This window comes from Dama dama, chromosome 21, assembly GCF_033118175.1.
Source record: "Dama dama isolate Ldn47 chromosome 21, ASM3311817v1, whole genome shotgun sequence".
Taxonomy (NCBI): domain Eukaryota; kingdom Metazoa; phylum Chordata; class Mammalia; order Artiodactyla; family Cervidae; genus Dama; species Dama dama.
In genome coordinates this window covers 67,972,647-67,990,666 of record NC_083701.1, presented here as the reverse complement: position 1 = coordinate 67,990,666, position 18,020 = coordinate 67,972,647, and the positions used below count along the sequence as shown (strand labels likewise).

Here is an 18,020-nt window from a genome sequence, read left to right as displayed (position 1 = left end):
ATCTGGCATTCTGCAGTCCATGGGGTCGCAGAGTCAGGCACAACTGAGAGACTGACCAACAACAAGGATGCAATTTTAAGTGACCTAGATCACAGTCACTTTTGGTCAAAAACACACAAGAAAATTTCCTATAGAAGTTAGACCATTCTTTAGGCTGGGGAATAATTTGTGCAGTAGATTTGCTTTTGGCGCTCCTAGATTTTCGTCTTCTTTTGTTTGGTCTTTCAGCATTTGGTGAGACAAGAGAGAACCTCACCCATCATGAGACTTCCAACGAGTCTTGTGTGAAAAAAAAAAACAGGTAAAAAAGCTCAGTATGATGCTGAGACACAGGATAACATTATGCAAGAAAGTAATACTGAGGTCTTAGAAACAGAGTTTACATAATTTCTTTTGTCTTTTTTGCTTTCAAAAAAATATAAAGCCCACAAAGAGGGTTATTTATGAAAAACAGAATTCCACAGCCTGCTTTAGCCATCAGTGTAGGAGCACCTTTTCAAATGCAAGTTGTTTTCCCCAAAATTCTTGAAAATTCTGAGAGGTTGTGTAATATTGAATGCTTTCAAAGACTCAAATCGGGAGCTGGACAACAGCTCCAGGTCCTAGAAGTGCTTCCAAATCTGAGGTTTTCTTATTTAAAAATTTAAAATTCCTCATGTACCTGCCTTGAACATCCCAATCCATGATCGTAAGCACAGTGAATTTTTATTTCATTGTGGACCCCTCTTTATGGGTTAATTCTACATGAGAGGTAATTTTGATTAATGATAGGTAACCACTGCTATCTAGTCCTTCCCTCAAGAAATGCAAAGAACCATGAAGCAGAACCAAAGAAATCCAAGAAACAAAACCACAGCCAATGTTTATTCTTGATTGTTGTCACTACATCTTTCATGCTTCCTTATTTTCCTTCACCATTAAATATATAATAACCAAAACTTTATTAATATACATATAAAGGAAACGTGCACAGCACATGAGCATGGTAGGTAGTGAGTAAACATGGTGAGTGGTTGGTGTTTGCAACCAGGGTCTGTGACTCAGGCCTCTTCAAACGATGAAGTGTTTCTGTTCAAACTGAGGGACAGGTCTGCCCTTTTACTTTTTTTCCTGAGACTCTGCTTTGTTCTTTTCTCCAACAAATGTTTTAAAATTAGTGAAATACCAAGGGAGATATGGTGGAAGGAGACACGGGATGGAATTAAAAAAAAGCATAAATGGAATGCAGAAAGCTCTGTGATGGGTGACTGATAAAACCTCTTGAGGAAGCAAAAATAAACAGAGTATTTCATCAGCCCCTCATTCCCTAAGAGGGAAAAACACACACATTTTTGTGTTTGGAGAAATAGCTATGGCATTTGCAAAGTAGAAAAGTGTCATGAGAAACTGGAAAATATCTCTAATGTCTATAGCACATGAAATATCTAAAAGTAATAAAATATCGAAAGACAAGAGAGTTTATCTATAAAACTGGCCATGCACATGTTGGATGAAAAGTAAAAGTATGGGATTAAATGGTTGTGTTACTGAAATAGCACTTGGTACATAAACTCAAACATTCTTTTTCACATTCAGTTTCTCAGAGGCTTGACTTCAGATGCCTGAGCACTTTCAGCATTATGTTGGCCTTTATCCCTCTTCATCCGGAAAAACACCACTGCTAAAATTATACCTAAAAGAGAAAAATCAGAGTCAAATAGATGAAATCTTACAATGTACTGTCACATTCATTTATAAAGTAGCACTCTGGTAGGAAAAAATGACTCATATAATTTCACTTTGTGAGTGGGTCAACAAAGCTTCGTTGTCATGGTGATTAAGGGCTTCTAGGCATGGGTTTTCTTGGATAAGTACGATTATCACTTATCTTGCTGTCAGTGTATAACAAGTCCCAAGTTATATATAAGCTGATGGCTATGCCCAGGCCTCTGTCAAGGGATATAGGACTTTATGCTTGCACTACCCTGAAGACTAAGTGTATGAGCAGCTGACAGAGTTCCTGAACTTAGGACACAGTCAATAGATGTTGATTCCAGTCCTCCTTCTCCTTCCCTGGAGGAAATAGTCCAATGAGAACAACCAGAGAGCTTTTCTTGGATTTTTCTACCTACTAAAGCCTACTTTCACCAAGTATCACATTTTCTTTCACACCTTCCTCATGGCACCAGCTTGAGTAGACTACCTAACCTCTCTGCTTTCCCTCATCTCTGACCTCCTACAAAATTACATTGTGTGTTTTAGCACTAAATGTGTACTACAAACCAGAGACCTATATGAAAAAGGAGATTGTTTCTAGGAAATTAACCTGGCATTAGGGTCACAGGAGGAATAATGGCAGAAAAGACTGGATGCTCAGAGGCCCATTAAGAATCTTACAATAATCCCAATCCTCCTATTTTGAAAAAAAGTAAGGATATGAAACTACAAGATCCTATTACTTCTATCTGTAGATCACCAAACTCATCCAATCTTTAACTTGTGGTAAAATTTTGAGAGTAAATGGTCATGCTAGAAAACCATGGCATGTAAGCTCAAAAATCCTTTCAAGATGAGAAGACAAATAGAATAAGAAAAGGCATAGACGTAGGGGGGAGTTTGGTAAGTGAGTAAACCTCAAAAGCCAGCTCAATTAGCATAGATTTGCAGCAAACTGTTGTCAGAGAGAAATAATGGTCACCATGCACATATTAGGGACTTCCTTGTAGCTCAGACAGTGAAGAATCTGCCTAAATGCAGGAGACCCAGGTTTGATCCTTTGGTTGGGAAGATCCTCTGGAGAAGGGAATGGCAACCCACTCCAGTATTCTTGCCTGGAGAAGCTCATGAACAGAGGAGCCTGGTGGGCTATGGTCTGTGGGGTCGCAAAGGGTTGGACACAACTGAGCAACTAACACTACTATTACTATGCACATATTAGGATGGGCCATGGTCATATCACAAAGCCCCTTCTGTATCATAATAATGAGGAATACAAGCAGAAGGGTATAAGGAAATGAAATCCCTTTTAGAGCTATGAATCAGAATCCAGGGTGGTAGACCGAATGATGGCAGAAAAGAACAGATGCCAAAAGAACAATGAAGAAGACTTAGAATAACCCCAGCTCTTCCTTTAAAAGAGAAAGGATGTGAAACTGTGTCAACTCCTTCACTCAGGTGCATGTGAACTGATGAAGTATCTACTTCTAATACTTAATTTGTGGTGAGAACAACCATTGAAAGAGGGTAAAGACTAGAGTAGACACTGAGCTGTTTACAAAAAAGAAGACAGGGAACTCTGCTCTCTAGGGGCCAAGGCAGAGTGAGGCCTGCGATGCAGTGGAATTATTCTGAGATAATAAAGAATCAAGGTCCACAGTCACAATAACACAAAAGGGGGAGTTCTGCAACATGTCAGGTCCTTCAGACATGCCCGCATCTCCACTGGAAGGCCAGCTTCTACCTATTCCAACAATGGCAGACTAGACCCTAAGCTCTGTGAGTGAAAGATCGTTTATGTCACCGTGTCTCCCACCAGGCACAGTACCTGACACATATCAGAGGCACAGCTACTGCATTTCTTTCTCCTTCATCGTGAAAGCTTGGTAACTCAGAGTGAGATACAATAATTTATTCTTTAAAGCCGCATATGTGGTGTTTCCCAAATTAACCAGCAAGGCAGTGATGGATGGAGGGTAGTACCAAAGCAGTAACTCCCAATCAGGAAGGCTGGCTATGGTTTGCTGGTGATCTATATTCTTGGTTATTGCCCAGGTTGCCATTTGAGCAGCCCCAGCTCAGCCTATGAAGTCAGACCCTCGTGTAAGCTCATGTTTCTGAGGCCCAGGGCAGAAATCCTTGAAACTATACTCACCAATGACCAAAAAGGTGGCAAGGAGTATGCCAACTGCCATGCCCACCGGGGGTATCCCAGGCATGTGAGCCGCTGGCTGGAAACACCTATTTTCCACACACTTGCAGAAAGTAACTGAGAAACAGAATAATATTTGGTAGATAAATTTTCAAGCAAACAACTGCAGGATCCTATATTAAAGATAAGAATTCTCACAAATTACCATATTGAGAGACATTATCCCAAGTTGCCTGCAGCAAAATATCTACCTGGCAAAGAGACAGTCCCTTCCATGGGTTGCCGGCCACCATCACTGATGCGGATTGGGATGTTGTAAACTCTCTCCTCAAAGCCCGTGTGCTTGGTGGAGAGGCGGGCATGAGTTCCTGTCAGAATAGGGGAAAAAAAATGACTGATGTGAAAACACAACTGTGGGCCCCTGGATGAGCAGGAATAAAGCTAATCTCTGCCTCATATATGAATGGTTAGATGAAAGTGTGAGTTAAACTACCACAAGTATCACCACTCCACAGGTACCCCCCATAATGTTAAAAAGGATGCTGAAGCATCCCTCAAATTCTCAATTCCTGACTTCGCTGTAGAAATGAACACTAAATGCAGCAGGTTGTCATTACTCCTGGTAGTTATGTTCCATAAAGTGGCCACAAACAGTGAATTAGAAAATATATTTGAAGAAGTAATTGCTAACATCTTTCCAAATTTGATGAAAACTCTACATCCTCAGATCCAAGAAGATCAGCAAATCTCAGGAAAAAGAAAAGTGAACACAACTACACCAAGGTATATAATACTCAATTTACTGAAAATTAGTGAAAAAGAAAATCTTAAAGGTATCCAGAGAAAAAAGGATATTATACTCAAAAGAACAAAGAAGAACCAACACAATCCAGAACACAGTGAAGAAATGTCTGTAAAGTACTGAAAGAAAAACTCTGAGTAAGTTTAAAAGTACTCCAATCACATGTTCTCAGGTCACTATGGAATTAAATTAGAAATCAGTAACCAGGAAGATGTGGGCAGTCCCCACATATATGAGAACCAAATAGCCTACTTCTAAATAACCCATGTGTCACAGGAGAACTCTAAAGGGAAATTAGAAAGTGTTTTGAACTGAATGAAAATAATACATCAAACTTTATGGAATACAGCTAATACGACACTGAGATCAATTATAACACCAAATGCCTACATTAACAAAGAAAAAAATTCTCAGTTGCTTCAGCTTCCACCTTAATCAAAACAGAACCAAAAACAAGTTAAAAACAACATAAGAAGAATACAGGAAATAATAAAGATCCGAGCAATGAAATATAAAACAAAAAATAAGGCAAAATCAATGAAACCAAAAGTTCATTCAGTGAGATTAATAACCTCTAGCCAGACTGTTCAGGACCAAAATAGAGGCAAAACTTTCCAATATTAGAATGAGGTGATATCACTACATATTCTGTAATTATTAAAAGTAATAAAATATTATGAACAACTTTCTGCCAATGAATTAGACAAATTAATTGAAACAGAGAAATCATTTGAAAGATACAAACTAGCAAGCTCAACCAAAAATAAATCTATAACTTGAGTAGTCTCTTATCTATTAAAGAAATTGAATTTTCAGTTAAGACTTCCTACAAAGAAAACTTTGGGCCAGAAGGCTTCACTGGTGAATTCTATCAAACTTTAAGGAAAAAATAAAAAGCAATTTTACACAAATTCTTCCAGATAATTGAAGAGGTAGAACACTTTCTAAATCATTCTATGAAGCCAGCACTACTCTGATACCAAAATCAGACAAAGGCACTATAAGGGAAAAATATAGGCCAATGTCCCTTATGAATATAGATAGAAATATTCTTAAAATTTTAGCAAATCGAATCCAATCAGTTATAAAAATGCTAATATTTCACATCAAGTAGGCCTTATCTCAGGAAAAGACTGAATTAAGATATAAAAGTTGATTGAAATATTTCACCAACTAACAGACAAAAACAACGAAAACCTAAATTAACCAACAACCATCTAAATAGATGCAGAAAAAACACCTGAAATTTTTAGCATCATACTTCATTAAAAAAAAAAAACAACAACAACCTCTCAGCAAGTTAGGAACAAAAGATAAAATCCTCACTCTGATAATGGACATCTACAAAAACTTATAGCTAATTTTATACTTAACAGTGAGAGACCATGAATGCCTTCTCCCTGAGATCAGAAGCCAAATGGTTTCTTCCCTCACTACCTTCATTTAACATTGTTCTGACGATTTTAACCAGTAAGAAAGCAAGCTAAATATATAAAAAGCCATCCAGATTGGAAAGGAAATAAAGCTATTATGATTCACAGACAACATGTAGAAAAACTATGAAAATGTAAGGAAAAGGGGGAGAGAGAACTTACAAGTGAGGTCAGCAATGTTATATGCTACAAGATCAGTACAAGAAAATCATCAGTTATATTTCTATATCCTGGAATTAAAATTTTTAAGTATTTATAACAGCATAAAAATATGAAGCGCTTAGGGGAAATTCTGTAAAACTATACTTAGAAAATTAAAACACATTGCTCAGAAAAATTAGAAAGACCTAAATAAGTGGAGACATAATCATATTCATGGATTGGGAAATTCAATTTTGTTAAGATTTAAATTCTCCCCCAGATTCAGGCACAGATTCATACTATCTCAGTCACAACCGGCATAGGTTTTGGGGGTAGAAACAGACAAGCTTAATTCTAAAATTTATATAGAAATGCAAAAAAACTTGAAAAAGAACAAAGCGAGGACATTTACACTACCCGATTTCAAGTCTTATTATTGAGCTGCAATTATCAAAACATTATGGTGTTGCTATAAAGATAGACAAAGAACTCAATGAAACAGAAAAGAGAGAGTCCAGAAATAGACCCATATATATGTGGTCACTTGATTTTTGACAAAGCTGCCAAGACAATTCAATGTGAAAAGGATATTTTCAATAAAGTGTTTAAATAATTAGATAGCCATATTAAAAAAAAATGAACCTTGACATTCACCATACGTGCACAAAAAAATTAACTTAAAATGGATCATAGAGCTAACTGTAAAAGCTAAAACCATAGCTTCCTTTTCCTCTGGAAGAAAAATAAATAAGAAAAATTTAATAACCTTGACAAAAACTTCTTAAAGAATATGCAAAAAAGTCACAAATTATAAGGGAAAAATATCAATAAATTAGATGTCATCAGAAAAATTTAATTTGCTCTTCAAAAGGTACTGTTACAAAATAAAAATGTAACAGTGCCTGGGAAGAAATATTTGTAAACATATATCTGACAAATAAAGACAACAATAGAAGTCAAATCTTTGCTAAATTTTTTAAGCAGGCACAATATTTGACCAGACACTACACTAATGAGGATATATGGATGGCAAATAAGCTTATGAAAAGCCGTTCAACACCATCAGTCACTGCTCCTGCTGCTGCTAAGTCGCTTCAGTCTGTCCAACTCTGTGCGACCCCATAGACGGCAGCCCACCAGGCTCCACCGTCCCTGGGATTCTCCAGGCAAGAACACTGGAGTGGGTTGCCATTTCCTTGGGCCATGTAAATTAAAACCATAATGAAATACTACACTCCCACTCCAATGGCTAAAATTAAAAAGACTGAGCATAGCAAGCATTGAGAATATTAAGCAACAAGAATTCTCATTCACTGGTGGGAATGTAAAATGTTACAGACTATTTGGGAAGCAATTTGATATCCTCTTAAAAATTTGACCATATAGCTACCATATGACCACTTCCAGGTATTTAACCACGACAAATGGAAGCACAGGCTCTTACAAAGTACTTCACAAATGTTCATAGCAGCTTTATTTGAAATGGCAAAAACTGGAAGCAATTTAAGTAATAATCAATAAGTCAATGAATAATAAATCATGATATACAATGGAATACTCCTCCGCAATACAAATGAGTGCTGTGTTGATAATATGCAATAACACGGTGAAATCTCCAAATAAGTATACTAAGTGAAATTAACCAAACAAAAAAAAGAGTACACGCTGTTATTTTATTCACATAAAACTCTTGAAAATGCAAACCAATTTACAATGACAGGAAGCAGATCAGTGGTTACTTGAGGGAGATGGACGGGAAAGCCTGGCCTGCTGCAGTCCGTGGGGTCGCAGAGTTGGACACGACTGAGCAACTGAACTGACTGAGGGATGGATGAACAGCGTGGGGTGGAAAATAGGGATTGCAACAGAGTATGAACAAATCTGGTGGAGATGGTGGAGCTGTTCTTACCTGATTGTGCAGATGGCTTCAGTGGCACATACATATGTCAACTTTTATAAAACTGTATGCTTTAAAGATATGCTGTTAATTGTATGTCAATGATATTTCAATAAAGCTGTTTTTAAAAGATCATGATGAAATCTGTTTCTCAGCTGCCACTGGTTGCTCTGCAATGCTGCTCTGATTGCAAAACCATGCATGTACACCAACTACTGTCCAACCGTTCGTGTACACCAAAGGGGACACTCAGCGTTAACAATCTGTCCTTTCCCAACCTTGGGGGCTTTCACCCCTCTGGAGAGCTTGCCTGTGCAAGTCTCCACAGCATGAACTTCCTTTCGGGAACGAGGAAGAAAGCTCTGTGCTGAGTGCTGCACACACACCAAGGCAAATTGAAAACTCATTTCATCGCCCATCGGTGTTTTTCTCAATGTTCTTTTCACAACTCACCATTGATTTTGGAAACTTCCCAGTCTTTTTGTAAGCTTTCGCTGCCAAGGGAAAATGTAAAGTGTCGACCCCGAAATGTCGGTTGATCATCATCGGTGGCCTCAAAAATGAGACTTCCGGGTGCTTTGAGGGGATAGCAAAAGAACAAGCCTGTGTACTCCTTGGCCAGCCGTGGGGAGTTGTCGTTCACATCCGTAAGGGTCAGGTGGAATTGCGCCATGGAACTCAAGAAGGATCCACCTAAGGAATTGAATCATTGAAATACGGTGTCTGCTCTCATTCTCCTCTCAATCAGAAAGGCTATTTCCTTTCCTTAAAAAAAATTTACAATTCAGACCTAATTTCATTTTCTGCTTTAAAAGTCTTGATAATAAAAATAACTAAGAATTATGAATCTGCCTGCCATTGTAGGAGACGCAGGAGACACAGTTTCGATCCCTGGGTCGGGAAGATTCCCTGAAGGAGGAAATCGCAACCCAGTCCAGTATTATTGCCTGGAAAATTCCATGGACAGAAAAGCCTGGTGGGCTACAATCCATGGAATTGCAAAGAGTCAGACATAACTGAGCACACACGCACACACCCAAGAATTATGTGCTAATGTTTTATACACGTTACTTCAAAACAATACTGGCATACATTTATTGGTGAGAAGACTGGAGCTCAGAGAAGTTGTGTGACTTGCCCAAGGTCACACAGCAGTGGAGAGTCTTCCAACTCAGGAGATCTGACTCTAGAGCCCACAACTTCAATTGCTCCTCATCACTGACTTAGGCATGGCTAAGTTTTCTAAGCCTCAGGACTTCCCTGTGGTCCCGTGGTTGAGACTTTGCCTCAAGTCCAGAGGGTGAGGATTTGATTCCTGGTTGGGGAACTAAGATCCCACCGGCTGCAAGGCAATGAAATCTGTACTCCACAACTACCGAGCTGAGCCTGCCCACCACAGCTAGAGGGAAGTCCAAGTGCCACAACTAAGACCCGAGGCAGCCAAATATAAATGAATAAATATATATTTTTTAAACTTTTCTAAGCCTCATTTCTTCAGCTATAAAATGTGACTTTATGAGGATCCAATGTGTAGTATTCTTAGAAAATTATACAGAGCTGTACAAATGTTATTTGCTGGGGTATCATGGTAAAAATTTTGACCTTGCTGCCTGAGCAATTAGTAGCTGTGTGATCATTGGTGAGTTACTTATCAGTATCTTGGCTTCTGTATCAAATATGATCAATTATAATCCCTCCCCATAGTGTTGTGTGAGGGGTAAGTGCTTAGAAGGAGATGGTTAGTATAGTGGTAACACTGACGGTTCTCATTCTCCCCGATGTTTCTACAATTTCTGACTCCAACCTGCTTCAATTCCAGTAAATTCTATTTGCCTGCTTTTCCCGTCAGCTGTCTCCTTAACCAAAGGAGGAAGAGCTACCGTGTTCTTGAAGTCATTTCATCGACATGGATCACTCAAGGGCCAACAGCTGCACACCAGGCGGGGTTTTGAACCCTGTTTTTGATTCCCGACACTTCTAAACTGTGAGAGGCTTTAGGACACGTCTAAAGTGAAGTGCTGACCCCATGGTACATTTTAGCGGAAGGCGGAGCACAAAGACTTCACCAGAAACTTCCTGCTGATGAAATCAGGAGCTTTTTAAATCAAGAGTTAAATGTGTAGAGTGTGATAGTGGTATGTGTTAGCAGCACATTAACTAGAAGCAAGAGAGAGAGAGCGCCCCCAACCCACCTCAGCGAGGTCCGTGCGCTCACCTACAACCATTTCAAATTCAGCACACACATCTGCAGGTCCAGCCTCTTTGGTTTAACATGACTACAGTACTTTTGCTCTTCTTCATCTTTTCACAGACAGGGACCGTTTTCATGATTCCCACCTACTGGAATTTTCCCTATTCCTATTCCCAAACCTGGGCTTTATGTTTTGAAAGTTTCTTTCCTTGCTCTAAATCTGTATTTATTTAGTCATACTTTGTTCAGTTCTCTCTCTTTTTTTTTTTTTTTGTAAGTCAGGCAGGTATATTACTATATATTATATAATTCTGGGGCTTCCCTCATAGCTCAGTTGGTAAAGAATCTGCCTGCAATGCAGGAGACCTGGGTTCAATTCCTGGGTTGGGAAGATCCCCTAGAGAAGGAATAGCAACCCACTCCAGTATTCTTGCCTGGACAATCCCATGGACAGAGGACCCTGGCGGGCTACAGTCCATGGGTCGCAAGAGTCAGACATGACTTAGTGACTAAACCACCATCACCATATAACTCTATATTACTACACAGTGGTTTGATCCCGCTCCCTGGAGAAACCCACAGCCACTTTGGAGGAAGGCAGGGTAGTTCAGTGGGGGCACAGGAACCTTCCTAGAAGCCGTGGTCCCTGCAGGACCCCACAGAGGGAGCAGCAGCCCTAAATCCTGCCGGCCTCCAGGGGCAGCCCGGCCTGAAAGAGCCCTGTGGCAGGCACAAGGGCTCTCACCTGGAACATAGCCAAGGAGGGGTGAGCCCTTCCCTCCGTGTTTGGACTCTTCTCGTTTCTCCACTGTCAGATATTCCGGCCATTTGACCCGGTAGAGTTTCCCACTCACCTCGCCTTCCCTCCCACTTCTACTGACGTAGCCCCGATCACTTGTGTTACCTTTTACATATTTGTGTCGGCTCACCTACTTCCGTTGCCACCACTTGTACCCGATACAGACTTTCAGCTTCCCTGTCCAGCGGCGCCGCACTGAAGATCTCACCAGTGACAGGGTCGATTCTTAGCCAGCCTCTCTTGTCGCCTCTCAGTGAATAACTTTTCAGTAAGAGAAAAGAGCAAAAGAAAGCCCATGTTACCCTGCATGAAAACGTGGAGATAGTTTATGCACCTCTATGCTGTTATATCAGCACTGTCCCTTGCAGACTATTGACAACATATGTAAAGAAGCATAATTTAGTATTACTAATGCTTGGTAACCCACTCCAGTACTCTTGCCTGGAAAATCCCATGGATGGAAGAGCCTGGTAGGCTACAGTCCCTGGGGTCAAAAAGAGTCAGACATGACTGAGCGACTTCACCTTCACCTTCAATGCTTTCTTTGCCTACTGTCTGCCTTCAAAAGAAGGATTTGTTCATCCCTACAAAGTGGTTTTTGTACCTGTTTTAATTTTTTTAAAAAAGGTAGAGTCACAAACTCTAGTGAAAAAAGTTAAACTTCTTTTTCAAATAAAACAACCTGGAATTGTCTATTAAAATCACTCTCTCTAGTTGTCTGAATGTTGAGCTTTAAGCCAACTTTTTCACTCTCCTCTTTCACTTTCGTCAAGAGGCTCTTTAGTTCTTCTTCACTTTCTGCCGTAAGGGTGGTGTCATCTGCATATCTGAGGTTATTGATATTTCTCCTGGCAATCTTGATTCCAGCTTGTGCTTCATCCAGCCCAGCGTTTCTCATGATGTACTCTGCATATAAGTTAAATAAGCAGGGTGACAATATACAGCCTTGACGTACTCCTTTTCCTATTTGGAACCAGTCTGTTGTTCCACGTCCAGTTCTAGCTGTTGCTTCCTCACCTGCATACAGGTTTCTCAAGAGGCAGGTCAGGTGGTCTGGTATTCCCATCTCTTTCAGAATTTTCCACAGTTTATTGTGATCCACACAGTCGAAGGCTTTGGCATAGTCAATAAAGCAGAAATAGATGTTTTTCTGAAACATCTAAAAGAGTAGATGTTAACTAAAGCGAGAAAAAGAAGGATGCTTTAAGCAGAAGAAATTGCAGGAACTAGGGCAGAGAGGCCAAGGAATAGCTAAGGGTGTGGGGGTATCAGACATTCCAGGAGTGAAGGGATAAAAATAGGACACAGTGGACGGCAAAGGATGAAGCTCAAGGGATGCAAGGAGCTGGGTCATGGGAAGCGATGTACAGGCAGGGGATGGTGACCTAGTCATGTTTGTGTTTTCAGTGGAACTCATTGGTAGATGCATGAAAGGTGAATTTGAGCGAGAAAAATCTAGAACCAAAGGAAAACAGATGGGGAACCTTTTGGGAACAAAGCGTCATAGCCATGAGGATGTCTGTATCTTTGAATTAAAAAAAAAACTCCACCTCTGGAAATTTTCTCCAAATAAAAAACAATTTAATAAAAGTTTTAAAAACAAATTATACACATACATGCAAAACTTTTCTACAACTTAAAAGTACTGGAAACAACCTACGTGTCTGGGAGTAGGAGAATGATTTAAAAGTAATAATGTTGCTGGTTCAAACTAATTTTTTCCCAGTGTTAGAATATTCCATATGCCAAGCAAGTGTTAGGCTCTGTGTATGGGCAATGAATTAAAAATTGCCTATGATTGGTTGGATGGCATCACTGACTCGATGGGCATAAGTTTGAGCAAGCTTCGGGAGTTGGTGATAGACAGGGAAGACTGGCATGCTGCAGTCCACGGAATCGCAAAGAGTCAGACACGACTGAGCGACCAAACTGAACTGATGTAGTCAGGATTTCTGAGTGAGATGGAAACCCTCTGGAGGGTTTTCAGAGGAGTTATGTGATTCTACTTTTTTAAAGACCTGCCCTCATTGCAGTGAATGGATGGGTGGAAGAGATGATAATGTGGCCTGGATCACTGTGGAAGTGATGAGAAGCAGGTGAATTCTGGATGTATTTCAATGAAAGAATCACTAATATTTACTGATAGATTGGATTAGGATCCATTTGGGTGCTAATGGATTCCAAGTTTGTGGATCTAAAAGAAAGAGAATTAAATTGCTCAGGTTTCAGCAGCAGCTTTGGAGTTGACTTACTCCTAGCATCGCAACTGTTAATTACTCTTCATTCATGAAGTACTCTTTTCATTTGTTTCTTCCAGGACATTATCCTTCTATTCATCTTCCTGATTTTAACTTAATGGTACATACATCATATCTTTTCCTCAGATGAAAGAATGAACATCTATCTGAGGAATGTTCTTAAATGACTTAGTTTTCTCCCCTCATAAACTCAAATTTTTATTCACTTGCCTCTGACTAATGACTTTCTCATGGCATTCTCCTGAAGGAGATAGAAGCATTTGTTAAAGAGTAAACTGTTGTAAAACTAGGAACATTTTGTGCCCCATCACGCTTAGTAACTCTGACCTACTGAGTAGTATCTACACTAACCATGCAGTGCAACACATCTTTTCTCTTATTTGTCTTTGTGAAAGTTGATAAGTGCTTGCAGTGTGAAATAGTAGGTGGGAACTTTACTCTGACAGACAATCAGAAAAACGTCTTGAAACTGATTCCAAATGCCAACAGGATCACTCAGTGGGAGGCAAGACTCCCCTCAAATATTTAGAGACACTTAAGGAATTGTCATTCATAACATTCATAATCACTTGCATAGGTTTTAAGCCATGCTAAAATATTTGTCATGCCAGGGACAGTAGGGCTGACGTTATACAATAGAAACAAAAGATCCAGGTTCAAGTCCTGTCCTTGGGCTTATTAACGAGATGATCTTAAGAAGGTTACATTGATACAGACATGGATGTATACACATCCATCTGTTATCTTGGAAAATTTGGTTTGTTGTTGCACGTATTTAAGGAAAATCTGTGTGGGTTCTATCACCCTGAAAAAAAACAATGAGAACTACTAAAATGGAAATACACATCTTGTCTAACCATCTCAGCCCACGTACTCACCTTTCCAGGGCTGAGCTCCAGAATGAACCTTGTTGCCCTGGACCTGCTCTGAAGAGCCCCTCAGGGAGACGGTTCCCTTCACCCACTCAGGTGGGTGAATCCACCCCGTCAGGTTTCTGCTTTATTTTGCTGTCTAGGACACCTGTCTGCCTCAGAGCTGGAGCTCGTCTCCGGACCTGGCCCTGTGACCCACCCAGACACAGGGCCTACCTCTGGGCAGCCGGGTCTCCAGCCACACCTCCTGGACTCCCCAGCTCTCAGTGGAGACCTGCAGTAGGCAGGCCGGGCTGGAACCTGACCTGCTTCCCACTCCCGAGCCTGGATGCTCCCCGGTGCCCCCCAGGTGACTGGCACCTGCCGAAACCAAGGGCAGATTCACCAAGTCCACAGGGACACAGCTTCAGATCCCTTAGGGGAGAGCCCTGGAGTCAGGCCAGCTTCTCTGCCCCCCCGCCCCCCAGCCCTTCCTCCTCCCACGGGCCGTGACCACAGCACCCAGCCAAGCTTCCCCACACGGCTCCGCTCTACCTGACGTCCAGACCTTCCGGATCCTTGGCAGTCACGTTGCCCACTTTTGTGCCTTTAGCCACAGCCTCACTGACTGTTGCTTCAAATACTTGTTGGAAAAATTGCGGGGCCTCATTCACGTCTGTCACCATCAGTCTGAAGGTAGCAGAAGAGCTGGCGTTATACTGTATGCCAGGCACCAGAGGCTCAGGATTTTCTGCTTGGACGACAATATTATGAATGGCTACTGTTTCAAAATCAAGAGGCTGTATAGGGGAAAAAAGAAGGAAAATCAATTGGGGGACAATTAACTCCCTTAAAATTCACCCCCAGGCGCCCTTAAAAACACTCTGACAGAGCATCTGTTCTTAAACTAGTGTCAGTAAAAACTTCCTTCTCTGGATAGTAGAGCCATGGAGAAGTTTTTGCTACAGGACTTACCAGGACTTTTAACATGCTAATGTGTGTTCTGACCCTCCTAGAAGAGGGAATCAGTACAGCACTCCTCCAATTTATTTAATCCTGGGGTAATTCATTCATTCAGCAGAAACTTACTGAGTCCCTCAAGACAGTTCTCAGAAGTCACTGGGAAACGCTTATACAGAGATTTCTACATGGTGTGGGGCTTCTCTGGTGGCTCACTGGTAAAGAATTCCACCTGCCAATGCGGGAGATGCAAGTTCAATCCCTGGGTCGAGGGGATCCCCTAGAGAAGGGAATGGCAACCCACTCCAGTATTCTTGCCTGGAGAATCCCATGGACAGAGGAGCCCGAAGCAGCTACAGTCCATGGGGTTGCAGAGCTGGACACGACAGCAGCTAAACAGCAACCACATTGTATGGAGGATGATTTCCCAGAAACCTCAGGATTCGAATTTCAAAATAAAACAACTTAAACATTTCCAAGAAACCTCAGGATTCGAATTTCAAAACAACTTAAACTCATGGTGGTTGGGAGAGGTTAGCATAAACTAGAGCATACCTGCTCATATTACATCTAAAAACTGTCTCAGAAACTATAAATACCTACCCCTCAAAATGGCCAAAACCTTACTAAAGACAACCTAGACTTTTGTGCATGAGAACTTGGTGTGGTAACATCAAACTGGGGCCCCAAACATGCCTGAACAGAAAGAAATGGAGGTTGAACTCCATACGCTGCTAAGGTTCCTAGCAAACTGCTGTCTTAAGGGGAATTACAATGGCCATTAAGAGGAATGTTCCAATTAGACAAGAGCATTTAAGAAGAGCACTTAAAAGCAAGGAATACCTATTTTAACTGGCATGCAGAAGCCTCCAAAAGACTTCAAAATTCCAAAATAGTTTCATTGAAAATTTCATTGCAAAAGCCAGATAAAAAATTAGAGATATAAAAGGTAGCCAAAAAAAGACTATAGGACTGATGTAATTCCTACTGCTCCCCTCCACAGAAGTTCACCGAACATCTAGATCACTTCTAAACAAGATAAAATACTAAAACTTTAATTACTGAACATAAATTTTACCCACTTTGGTTTCCTTTTGCAGAGGAACTAAAGATATTTGGATCGATTAGTAAATATGGTTAGTGCCACATTAAAAATGTTTACTATGAGGAAGCATGTTTTTCTAAAAATTATGAAATGTATTCATAAATTTACTAGTCTAAAGAATGCTAGGTAACAGTTCTTAATTGCTTAGCAAGTGTTCACTATAAATTAAGGCTTCTAAGGGTTAAGAATTCTAATGTGTGCAAGCTCAGTCACTCATGTAATTTAAAACAATAAGAAATAATTGTGTATGCAAGGAAAATAGGATGTATTTTTTGTTTCAGAGGCTTTTTTTTGGTTTAAAAGGGTATGAGGTATGGCAATATATTTTGTTGAGGGAAATAAAAGTGGTTTTTTTCTAAAGTAAAGCTAGTTATTTTAAAATAGGAAGGAGAAAAATTACGGAAAAACTAATGACATAGAAAATAAAGAAGAATGAAAGAAAGAAAAAGAGGAAAAAAGAGGAAACCCTGTGCGGTCAAGTTAGCTAAAAAAATTAATTGTTATTATAAGAGTTTTAAAATAAGCTTAAATACTAAAATATTCTTATGCAAAACTAAAGCTTAATTTTCTTTCATCTTTAAAAGGGCAAATTTTATTAGATCTATTAATAAAAAAGATCTACTCCTTATGAGAAATTTGAAAAGCTTTCCTTTATCTTTAAAACAGTCTGTTTAGAAAGCAAAGACTTTGTGTTTTATCAAAATAATTTTTTGTGCTTTATATCTTTATTATCAAGTCTTTGATTATTTAAGTAAACTGAGTCGTCTCAATATTTAAAAAGCGAAGTTTGGCTCAGAAGTATGTAACTTACTGCACTTGCTCTTGAAAACTTCCATTCTATTCTATTTGAATAATTAAGTGGGTAATTAGGTATTGTTTCATAATGATCTGTGATCCTTTTTAGTTGTGTCCAAATCTTTTTAATTTTTTGGCAGAACTTCCCAAAATCAAATTCTAAGTGAAGTCTTTTTGACCTGGAAATAACTTTGGGATTTTCCAGAGGTACTTTGGAAAAATCAGAAAAGGCATTTTCTTTCTCCTTACAAAAAGAGAGCTGTTACACTAATTAAGATTATTTGATATGTTAAATTACGTGGAAAACTTTGCCAAACAAGTAATACTAAACTTTTTTTTTAATGATTTGAGTGTTCAGGCTTTTTTCTTTTTTAAAAAAAGTTTATTTATTTTTGGCTGCGCTGGGTCTTCATTGCTGCACACAGGCTTTCTCTAGTTGCAGAGAGTGGGGCTACACTCTAGTTGTGGTCCTCAGGCTTCTCACGCAGAGCAAGGGCTCTAAAGCGCACGGGCTTTAGCAGTCGTGGTGCACGGTTTTAATGTGTCATGTGGAATCTTCCCAGAGCAGGGTTCGAACCCATGTTCCCTGCATTAGCAGGTGGATTTTTAACCATTGGACCACTAGGGAAGTCCAAACCTTCTTTATGTTATATTTACATAGGTATGTGTTATGGAAATTGTATGAACTTCCTGGAAATCTATTATTTCCTGGTATGATGTTATCAGTCATAATTCTAGTTATCGTAAACATTACTCATTGCAAAGATTACCAAATTTCCTTGTCAATTCCATTACCATGAATTCTCATCAGATATTTAATAATGGGTATCTTAAGGATTTTGTCATTTACAATAGTTAATTGTTTTATTCTGATGCTTTTGCAAAAGTGTTCCTACAAAACTGTTTCATCTTCAGAGAAATCCATAAAAAGAACTTTGAAC

The 18,020-nt window shown here is 39.7% G+C and overlaps 1 protein-coding gene across 5 annotated transcripts in view; it reads right to left on the bottom strand.

The window, feature by feature from the left end:
- Nucleotides 1–836: 836 nt before the first annotated feature.
- The window catches only part of CDH17 (cadherin 17), an 88,568-nt gene continuing 71,384 nt past the window's right edge, over nucleotides 837–18,020 (bottom strand). For all 5 annotated transcript variants that reach the window (XM_061123776.1, XM_061123778.1, XM_061123779.1 and 2 more), the window contains 6 exons: nucleotides 14,775–15,019; nucleotides 11,241–11,371; nucleotides 8,574–8,813; nucleotides 4,099–4,215; nucleotides 3,851–3,964; nucleotides 837–1,672 (listed from right to left, as the gene is read on the bottom strand). In XM_061123776.1, coding sequence (XP_060979759.1) covers nucleotides 1,572–1,672; nucleotides 3,851–3,964; nucleotides 4,099–4,215; nucleotides 8,574–8,813; nucleotides 11,241–11,371; nucleotides 14,775–15,019 — 948 coding nt within the window. In that variant the 3' untranslated portion in view covers nucleotides 837–1,571. The remainder of the gene's footprint in view (nucleotides 1,673–3,850; nucleotides 3,965–4,098; nucleotides 4,216–8,573; nucleotides 8,814–11,240; nucleotides 11,372–14,774; nucleotides 15,020–18,020) is intronic.